General features: G+C 51.9%; 2 protein-coding genes across 3 annotated transcripts; both read left to right on the top strand.

The window, feature by feature from the left end:
• The first annotated feature begins 383 nt into the window (after window positions 1-383).
• On the top strand, window positions 384-4,533 carry MYL6B (myosin light chain 6B). The gene is made up of 7 exons (XM_074226401.1): window positions 384-629; window positions 1,410-1,437; window positions 1,683-1,826; window positions 2,587-2,760; window positions 3,684-3,761; window positions 3,907-3,944; window positions 4,376-4,533. Exons 1-6 carry the CDS (start codon window positions 453-455, stop codon window positions 3,933-3,935), a joined length of 630 nt encoding a protein of 209 aa, XP_074082502.1. The 5' UTR covers window positions 384-452; the 3' UTR covers window positions 3,936-3,944; window positions 4,376-4,533.
• Window positions 4,534-5,498: 965 nt separating this feature from the next.
• On the top strand, window positions 5,499-9,790 carry MYL6 (myosin light chain 6). 2 transcript variants are annotated; one of them, XM_074226403.1, is made up of 7 exons: window positions 5,499-5,598; window positions 5,934-5,961; window positions 6,715-6,858; window positions 7,983-8,156; window positions 8,267-8,344; window positions 8,756-8,801; window positions 9,591-9,790. In XM_074226403.1, exons 1-6 carry the CDS (start codon window positions 5,596-5,598, stop codon window positions 8,782-8,784), a joined length of 456 nt encoding a protein of 151 aa, XP_074082504.1. In that variant the 5' UTR covers window positions 5,499-5,595; the 3' UTR covers window positions 8,785-8,801; window positions 9,591-9,790. The 2 variants fall into 2 exon arrangements, with proteins under 2 accessions (XP_074082504.1, XP_074082503.1); XM_074226402.1 differs by lacking the exon at window positions 8,756-8,801 and having other exon boundaries at window positions 5,501-5,598.
• Window positions 9,791-9,874: the final 84 nt, after the last annotated feature.

Raw genomic sequence — 9,874 nt, 5'->3', positions numbered from 1 at the left:
AGAGGGGGCTCAGGGATCGAAATGTCCGAGTCCTTTTTTTCCTAGTCTTTCATATATTCTAACTTTATAAATTTGAAATGCCAATGTCCTCTCTGTTGGGGTGCTTCCGGCTCACCCAAGGGTGAGCCTTTCAATCTAGGCCCCCAGTTCCCCAATACCCCCATTTCCTTATTCCCAGAGAGAGCAGTACCCTGGCAAAATGCCTTGGGAAATGTGGGCAGAGAGACGGAGACCTTGGGGCAGGAGGTTGGGGCAGGAGGCCCAGAGTGGGGGAGGCAGGGAGGTAGAGGGCAGGCAGGCTTCTTTGTCTGTCTTTGTCTTTCTCCTCCACCTCACCCCCCCCCACCAGCCTGATCTTTGCTCCCGCCCCCTTGATATCCCAGACTCCCTGGCTATTTAAACTGAGTGCCCCCTCCGGGCACTGTCCTTGTGCCCGTCATCCATCATCCACCATGCCTCCCAAAAAAGACGCCCCTGTGAAGAAGCCATTGGGACCTTCTGCTCCCAAACCTGCTGCCAAGCCAGCAGTGGCCCCTCCAGGGAAGCCTAAGGTTGAACCAGCTGCTCCCCCTACCTCTGCAGCATCCACCAAACCCCAAGAGCCCCCCATTGACCTCTCCAAAGTGGTGGTGAGTCTCCCAGTCATAAGGGTCAAGATGAAGGGAGGAGGGCAGTGAGGAGATTGGGGAGGCATCTTTAGGAGGTTAGGATTTGGAGAGATGATGAGTAGTTGTGGTGGGGGGCTTGTAGATGGAACAGGGAGAGTGGGGGGAGGAACTAATGGAGTATTATAATAATTGGGAGCTTTCTTAGCTCCCTCAGAAATCAGAGAGTAAATCTGTGGAATGGGGTTATCAGGGATCTGAATCCAGGCACCCGGATTTTGCTGCCCCCTCTTGTCTTTTCACTATGACTCACAATGTCACCCGTTTACATCTTGAATGGAGAGCAGAGATGTGGGGAACACAAGATGCTTAACTCCTTAGAACTGTTTCAGGGGAGAAAGGGGCCAGTGTCCATCCTTTACTCCCACCCTTCAGGGCCTAGGAAAGAAGGCTAAAAGGAGGAGAATGAGGCTGGTTGTCTGAGAAGGGAGGGTGAGGAGTGGGACTTGTTAGACAATCACAGCTGGGGGTGTGGGGGTAAATTTAGCTTTTGTTCAACTGCAGATTATGTGAGAGATGCAGGGTTGGGAGAGCCAGGGGGGGAGGGAAACAGGTGGTGCTGGATTAGCCTTGTTTCCCAGGAAGGTCTCCCTCCCACATACCCCCTGCTCATATTCTCCTATGAGTTGGAACTGGGAATGGGACTCAGGAGTTCTTAGTTTCTAGCTACGGGTGCCTTTGGGCCACTCCATTGAAGCTGCCAATTACACCCTAATCATATTCACACTGTCTTTTCCTTCACAGATCGAGTTTAACAAGGACCAACTGGAGGGTGAGGAGACCATAACTACCCACCCCCACCTCCTATCCTAAATCCCCTGTCACAGTCTTGTCTTTCTGTCTCCCTGTCTTTTTGGTTTTTTTTTTTCAGTCTCAGAGCTTCCCTCCACATTAGTTCTGTCCTCAGAATTTTTTCCTCCTGCTATGTTCTACCTTAGTCCATTATTCTGAGCCTTCTTTCCAACCTGGGGAAGGAGGAAACGCTTTGGCTAACCCAGATTCCCTCCCCATTCCCAGACTTCAAAGAGGCCTTCCAGCTGTTTGATCGAATAGGAGATGGAAAGATCTTGTACAATCAGTGTGGGGATGTGATGCGGGCCCTGGGCCAGAACCCTACCAATGCTGAGGTGCTCAAGGTGCTGGGTCACCCAAAGAATGATGGTGAGATGAAAAGTAATGATGGTAGTGGGACCAAAAAAAGTGATGACTAAGGCTCAAAGGGTAATGCGAAGTACTCCAAGAGTGAGCTGAGTTAGCTGGTCAGGAGAGCTAAAGGTGATATTGGAGGTGAGGAGGGGCTTTTGCCCAGGACTGCAGGATTCTGTAGAAGTAGTTCAGTTCAGGTAGGGGTTGTTGGATTAGAAACTTTTTGAAGTACCTCCCAACTCTGAGCTTTGGTAATTCTATGTAAGGGATTAATGAAAAACAGACAAACAGGAAAGAGGCAAAACTGGCTAAGTTTCATAATTATTAGCTCAGTGGTTCATAGATTGATGAATGTCACCTTGTCTTCAGTCATGTCCTACTCTTCATGGCATCTTTGGGGTTTTCTTGGCAAAGATACTAAGATGCTTTGCCATTTATTTTCAATTAGGTAGAAGCTAGTCATAGAAATAAGACCTCTGAATTACTAAAAAATGAGAACATCAGTGACTCATATATAATTCAATAACATGTTCATGGACTATATATAAAGCATTTATCATGTGTCCTGAAAACAAAATCTACATGAACTTTCAATAACATTTTACATGCTAAAAAGTAACAACAAAACAGAAAGAAAGGAAAGGAAAGATAGAACTTAAAATGATACAGATTTGTTCCTTGGCCAGAGATTCCAGGTAATGAGGGTTGGATGGAGGAGTCCCAGGAAGGGGTCACTTAGCACCCTCTGTTCCCACCTACCCACTTGCTCCCTCAGAACTGAACTCCAAGCGTGTGGACTTTGAGACCTTCCTGCCCATGCTCCAGTCCGTAGCTAAAAGTCGGGACCAAGGCACATATGAAGACTATTTGGAGGGACTTCGAGTGTTTGATAAGGAAGGGAATGGTACAGTCATGGGGGCTGAACTCCGTCATGTCCTCACCACCCTGGGTAAGAGTGGGAGATTAAAAAAAAAAAGGCAAATGGATGGAGCTCATGGTGGAGGAGGAGGAATTCACTTGAGATTAGGGAAAACTTCCCAGATTCTTGGGACTGAACAAGGGAAGAGAGCCATTGTGAAAGATGTATGAGGGAAAGGAGGGCAAGGTAACCATGGCAATGGAAGTGGGTATTTCTGTCCAGTTTAGCAATGCCATTTCCTGGAAGGGACATATGTGAAGAAGCCAGAATAATTAGGGATGTGGCTGAGATGGAGAGATTTCTTTTTTTTTTTGAGATGGTTGGGGTTAAGTGACTTGACCAGGGTCACACAATTAGTAAGAATCTGAAGTCAGACTTGAACAGGTCCATTCTGACTCTAGGGCTGGCAGTCTATGCTTTGTACCACCTAGCTACCCCAAGACTTCTTAATGTTCTACAACCTGATGAGCAAAGTGGGAAGGTCATGAATCAGAAGGTGTGGCCACTTGGCTATGTGACCTCGAGCAAGTTCTTTTCTTCCTTTGTCAGGAAGAAAATGAAACCTGAGCTTCCTAGGTGTTTTGTGAAAAATAAGTGATCATTTTAAAGAAAAGTTCTATCCAGAAGTGTGGCATTAATATTTGTATTATTTTTACTTTGATTTTTGCAAGGCAGTGAGGTTAAATGACTTGCCCAAGGTCACATAGCTGTTAGGTCACACTTGAACTCAGATTCTCCTGACCTGAGGACTGGTGCTCTATCCACTGTACCACATAATTGCCCCCTAATATTTATATTATTAATATAATGTGGGACATGAGACTGGGAAGGAAGGGGGGGGAAGTAGAGAGGAGATTCCAGTGCTTCAGTATGGAAGGACAAGAGGAAGAAGTACCACCCTGAATAGAATGACTGAAGGAATAGGCTCCGAGCTTATCTATTTCTACTATTAGGGGAGAAGATGACTGAGGAAGAGGTGGAAACTCTCTTGGCTGGACATGAAGACAACAATGGCTCCATCAACTATGAGGGTAAGAGGGCAGGGAGGAAAGTAGAGGTCAAGAGAAAAGTTTGGGGGTATGTGTGAGAACTGGGGGAGACATTTGGGTTGTGGTGGTCCTGGGAGTGGAGTAGGGGTGCTTGGGTCTGACCACCCTCTCTCACCTTCCTTTGCAGCCTTCCTGAAACATATTATGTCCAGCTGAGGTGCCAAGGTAGAGTGATTTCCCAGTCCAGCCCCCCAGCTCCTCAGTTTCATACCTACTTTTTTCATGTCCCCTTTGGAGTCTTAGAATCAGGAAATAGCATTAAATACAGACTCAGGCCCTTGGGTTCAAGTGTCATCTTGGTTTCTTTTTTTTCTTTTTTGTCATCTTTGTTTCAAAGGACCTATGGTCCTGTCATTTCTATGAGCCTAATTTCTCATCTGTAAGATGAGGTTAATATTTGTTTTTTCAGTCTCACGGGATTGTTGGGAGGTCCGAGTTTAAAAGGAAAAAATACAAAATGTAAAAAAACCCCTATTTCTCTCAGTGTCTCCTTCCATGGGAGAGCTTTGTCTACCTCTTCTTGCTTCTGATGTGGGTGGCGGTAGGGGCAACCCGTCTCAGCTACCCAAACCACTCAGACACCTCTTTCTCCATAGAGTCTACTTGTCTCCAGCCAGAGTGTTTTCCTGCATCCTGGGGAGACGGTCACTGTTTGTTGCCTTGACAGTGGAGGACAGTGAGGGCAAGGGACAGACATGCTGCTTTGTCCTCCCTAGCCTCACTTTATTTCCCTTAATAAAGTAATGGCCTTCCAGTTTCTTGTCTGCTTTTTTGGAGGGGGGGGGAGAGGGGGGGTTGTGCTCCTGAGCAAGATTCCATCTTTTTTTATTCTTTCCCTGCCTGGCCTTGCTCGAGGATCCCTCCCACTAACACCATGTTGGTCCATGGACCAGGACTGAGGAAAAGATCCAAGAGTCAGAGCACCCAGTCTCCAGTGCCTGGCTGGGTGATCTTTCTTTTTTTCATTCAGATATAGCCCTGTGTGCTACATCTTATTTCATTTTTGTTTAATTTTAAAAAGTGTTTATTTCTTTTCAGTTTCATAAATTTCCCCCTCATCTTACTTCCCTCCCCGCCCCCACAGAAGGCGAGCTGCCAGTCTTTACATTGTTTCCAAGGTCTACACTGATCCAAACTGAATGTGAGGAGAGAGAAATGATTTCCTTAAGGAAGACACAAAGTAGACGGGCCGCAGAGTTACATAAAGAGATAACGGGTTTCTCCTAAGTTGAAGGGACTAGGCCTTGGACTTTGTTCCAACTCCGCAGCTCGTTCTCCGGCTACAGACCACCCTGCACCGTAGACTTGCTGGTGATCGTAGGAAAATCATTCCATCGAGTCATTTAGACTCTTCTTCCCTTCTCCGACAACTGGGAGGGAGCCGGGGAAGACTAGCCGGCTTCGGGACCCCTTGGGCCGAGTCGTTCTAGGACCTCCCTGGCTGCCCGGACGGCCCCTCCCGCTCACCGGCCCAGGCCGCGCAGGTTCCATAGCAGGGTTTGGGGGGGCCGCGGGGGAGGGCCCGGGCCGGGCGGGCCAGGCCCGAGATGCCACCCGGTCCCCGCAGGCCGGGGCCCGTCGGGCTCCCGGGCTCCGGAAGCGGCTCCGCCCCGTCCCTCCCGGCCCGGGCGGCTCCGGAGTGGCCTGGGCCCTGATTGGCCTGCTGGGTAATCCGGGAAGCTCATCTGCATAAGGCCAGGCGCGGTGACGTCACGGGCCAGCGGGAGCGGCTCGGAGTCGGAGCCATTCCAGGGAGCGCGGCGGCGTCGGGAGCGGGAGCGGGAGCAGCAGCCCAGGAGCAGGAGCAGCGGCCGAGATGGTGGGGCCCGGCCCGGGGCAGCGCGGGGACGGGGCCGGGGCCGGGGGCAGCGCGGGGACGGGGCCGGGGCCGGGGGCAGCGCGGGGGCCGGGGCCGGGGCCGGGGGCAGCGCGGGGACGGGGCCGGGGCCGGGGCCGGGGGCAGCGCGGGGGCCGGGGGGGGGCCGGGGGCAGCGCGGGGGCCGGGGCCGGGGCCGGGGGCAGCGCGGGGGCGGGGCCGGGGCCGGGGCCGGGGGCAGCGCGGGGGCCGGGGGCAGCGCGGGGGCCGGGGCCGGGGCCGGGGGCGGAGGTCGCGCTGCTGACCTCTGCTCCCCTCTGCTCTCTGTTGGGCCGCAGTGTGACTTCACGGAGGACCAGACGGCAGGTGAGAGCGGCCCCCGGCCCGCGGGCCCGCGCCCGCCGGGCCCCCAGCACCTCTCCGGCACCTCTCCTCCCGCCTCCTCCATTTTCTCTCACTCTCTCTCCTCCTCCTCCCCCACCTCCTCTCTAGATCTGAGCCCAGGCTCTGGGTGAGTGCCTTCGGGTCGGTGTGCGAAGCCTCTGGGCCCCCCTAACCCTCCCCGTGTGCGGTGACTGGGTGCTGGTCGCCGGCCCCTGCCCCCTCTCCATTAACCGCTTCCGTCCTCTCCTGCCTCTTGCCACACTCGCCGCTGCGCCCACTCGAGCCTGGCTACCGGCTTGGAGGGGGAAGGGCATCGGTGTGGGCCCCGGGAGTTGGGGTGGGAGGGAGCCACGACCCTGCCCGAGCCCTCTGCTTCGGGAATGGGGGGAGACCTGCCCTTTGGGGATGCCCTGAGCCCGGCCCGCACCTACTTCCTTATAAGGCCTGGAAGCCAGGCTGGGCGGTGGCGCATTCCTCCCCCAGGAGGGAAGGCGGGGCTGGGAGAGTTTGGAAGAAGGAGGGAAAGATGAGGGGTGTGGGGGAGTTGGAGCACCCCCAACCCAGGCAAATGGCAGGGGACTTAGCTAGCCCGAGATGGGATCCTTCCCTTGGGAAACCTGAGTAGAAGCAGTGAAAGTGGACCCAGGCCTAGGGCCCCAGGAGCTTGCATCCAGAACTCTGGCTAGGCGGCTCCCAGGGCCACCCAGGCTCACCTGTCTCTTGCCCCACCTCTAGAGTTCAAGGAGGCCTTCCTGCTGTTTGACCGAACCGGGGATGGAAAGATCTTATACAGCCAGTGTGGGGACGTGATGCGAGCCTTGGGCCAGAACCCTACCAATGCTGAGGTGCTCAAGGTCTTAGGGAATCCCAAGAGTGATGGTGAGAGGGGGGGGCCCCCAAGAGGGACTCAGGGGTGCAGTTAGATTCTCCCAGAATGTATAATAGAGTAAAATGATAGAGTCAGTGGGTGATCAAGGGAAGTACTGGGAGGAAGGGAAAGGAGAGGAAGAAGCTAAGAACTTTCACAATTTCAATGGAGTTTTTCAGTTTTTCAGTGGAGTGGAATAGGGAAAGGCAAGGGGGAATGAGTGAGCCTTCATTCTCATCAGAAATGGCTCAGAGGAAATAATAAACCCAGGTATAATCAGGTATAGAAATCTATTTCACCCTAGAGAAAAATGAGATGAAAGAGATGAAATAAGGGGGAAGGGGAAATAGGTGATAGAAGAGAGGGAAGATGGAGGGAGAGGGTACTCAGATACAACACACTTTTTGGACAGGGCCAGGATGAAAGAAGAAAGAGAATGGAATAAATGAGAGTAGGGAGAAATAGAGTGAAGGTGCAGTTAATAATAGCAACTGTGGGAAAAATATTGAAGCAACTTCTCTGGTGGACTTAAGATAAAGCAAGCAACTCACCCCAGAGACAGAGCTGTTTGGAATCTGAACTCAGACTGAAGTACTTTTTTCCCCTCTCTATTCTTGAGGTTTCCTTGGAGGAGGGGATGGGGGGTGGTGGTGGTGTTATGTTTACTCTTACAACATTCAGTTTACATCAACGTATGGCATGGAAACAATGTAGAGAATATCAGACAGCCTTCTGTGGGGGGGGGAAGGGGAGGGGGGGTAAAAATTGAAGAATTCAGAGCCTTGCAAAAAATGATGGGTACATATTACTATTATATATAATTGGAAAACAAAATGTTAAAAAAAAGTGGCCTGTTGGAGGGGTGCTAGTGTTCATGGCAATGCTCAGATTGGATGAGGGTCTTACAGCAATTGGGGAGGGAGAGTTTTTTTGTTATGGTTACTGTTATCCAAGAGAATTCTGAATTGTTTTGGGGGTAATATTGGAAAATGTCTGATAGAAAAAAAAAAAAACAAAAGAAAATCCAGTCAAGATGAGCCACTGTGTGATGCTCCAGCCACAGTCCAGGAAATGTGGAAACGGCCATTCTGACCTGATCCACTAACCGTTTCCTCCCCTTTTTCCTCTGGGACAGAGATGAACGTGAAGGTATTGGACTTTGAACACTTTCTGCCAATGTTGCAGACGGTAGCAAAGAATAAGGACCAGGGTACATATGAAGACTATGTCGAGGGACTCCGGGTGTTTGATAAGGAAGGGAACGGCACAGTCATGGGGGCTGAAATTCGACATGTCCTCATCACACTGGGTAAGGTCTCTTACCACACCACCAGGCCTCAGGGTTCCTCTGATCTTAGGGGGTCCTTTCCCACTTTGCCCCAATATATTTTCTGAGAGGTCTGATTCTCCCCTCTACAGGTGAGAAGATGACAGAGGAAGAAGTAGAAGTGTTGGTGGCAGGGCATGAGGACAGCAATGGTTGCATCAACTATGAAGGTGAGGGGGGGGCTCAGCATTTTGGGGGAAGGGTTTAGCAGTGGAAAGTGCTAAAGTGGCAGGGCCATCCATCAGAGACTCCTTGGTGCTGAAGGCTACAGGTACTTGCTGTCTCAGGAGAGGAGGGCAGGACAATCTTCCTCCCACTAGTCCATTCTGCCAATACCCCACTTTATGGAAGGCCATGTACCTCCAGGTGGGCCCATGACTCAGAGAGCCCTTTGGAGGCAGGAGAGGGGTCAGGCCTAGCTCAAGTGTGGGATGTCAGCGGGGTGGGGCAGGAAGAGAGCTGGGTTTGAGGGGTGGAAGGTAAATAAGCAACAGAATGTTCACCCTCACATCCCTGTGTGACCCCCCACCACCCTATGTCTGTGTCTTGTCTTCACCATGAATGTCTCTTCCTTCCTGCAGCGTTTGTGAGGCATATCCTGTCGGGGTGAAGGGCCCCATGGGGCGGGTACGGCTCCTCCCAGCCTCTCCTCCCAAGTTGACCCTCCCGTGTCTCCTTCCTGGTCCCTTCCCTGCCTTCCCTCTTCTCTTTCACTGTTTGTCCCTGGCCTCCTTGGCCTCTGCCTCTGCCTCCGCCCCCCCCCTCCTCCTTTGACTTTCTCTTGGCATGCTTCTGCATGGACCTGTCTGATTGGGAAGGGGAGGGTAGACCCCCTGCGTAAAGGAAGACTGTCTGGGTATGACCCTATCTCCAAAGGCCCCTCAAATTCTGCCCTGGACTCTTGACGTCTGGTGACTTCCTGGGCCTGGGACAGTCTTGCTTTAGGGTGCTATCTTGCCCTTGTCCATCTCCCTGGGGGGGGAGGTTTTGGCGATGGGGGAGGGTTGCCTGACAAGCTCATGCTAATTTAATACCTTGCCCTTTCTTTTTTTCCCTTTTGCTGGGCAGCTTGGAGGTGATCTCCCCCCTCCTCCAAAAATAAACCCACTGTGTTCTCCCCTTCACCTGTCATGGGTTGACAGTGCCTCTAGGTGGTAGTTGAGGGGGGGAGGCACCTTCTCTATCTCTGCTGTGACCTTGCTGCTTAGGGTGGGAGAGGGACTAACAAATTTTGGGAGGGAAGCTGGGGGCAATGGGGCTAAGTCAGATCCCATAGGTGGCTCTTCTCTCCAGGGCTGGCCTCTGGGGGATATTTCCACTCCTGCCACCTCAAGGGGTCTAGATGTCCCAGCACCCTCAGCTTGCCCCTCCCCTATCTGCCTGGTCCCCAACTCATCCCCATTTCTTTGTCCACAGAACTAGTCCGGATGGTGTTGAATGGCTGAGAACAACTCCCCTTTACACAAAGAATACCCATTTTTCTCAGTGTGAAGTCCCTGAAGCAACTAACTACATTTTTCAGGGTCACAAACATCCTTACTTTCAACCCCATCATATATCCTCTTTGTCCTGTTTGCTCTCTGCTTTCACCAAATAAACTTGCAATCTGCTCTTAATCATCTGTTTGTTCTTTTGGGGTGACAGGGTAGAAAAGGCAAGAATGGCAAAAGGGGCAAAATGAAGCTACAGTGGATGGGCCA

The sequence above is a fragment of the Macrotis lagotis genome, chromosome 2 (genome assembly GCF_037893015.1).
Source record: "Macrotis lagotis isolate mMagLag1 chromosome 2, bilby.v1.9.chrom.fasta, whole genome shotgun sequence".
NCBI lineage: Eukaryota > Metazoa > Chordata > Mammalia > Peramelemorphia > Peramelidae > Macrotis > Macrotis lagotis.
The sequence above is the reverse complement of the archived record's forward strand: the minus strand, read 5'-3'. Positions and strand labels throughout refer to the sequence as shown.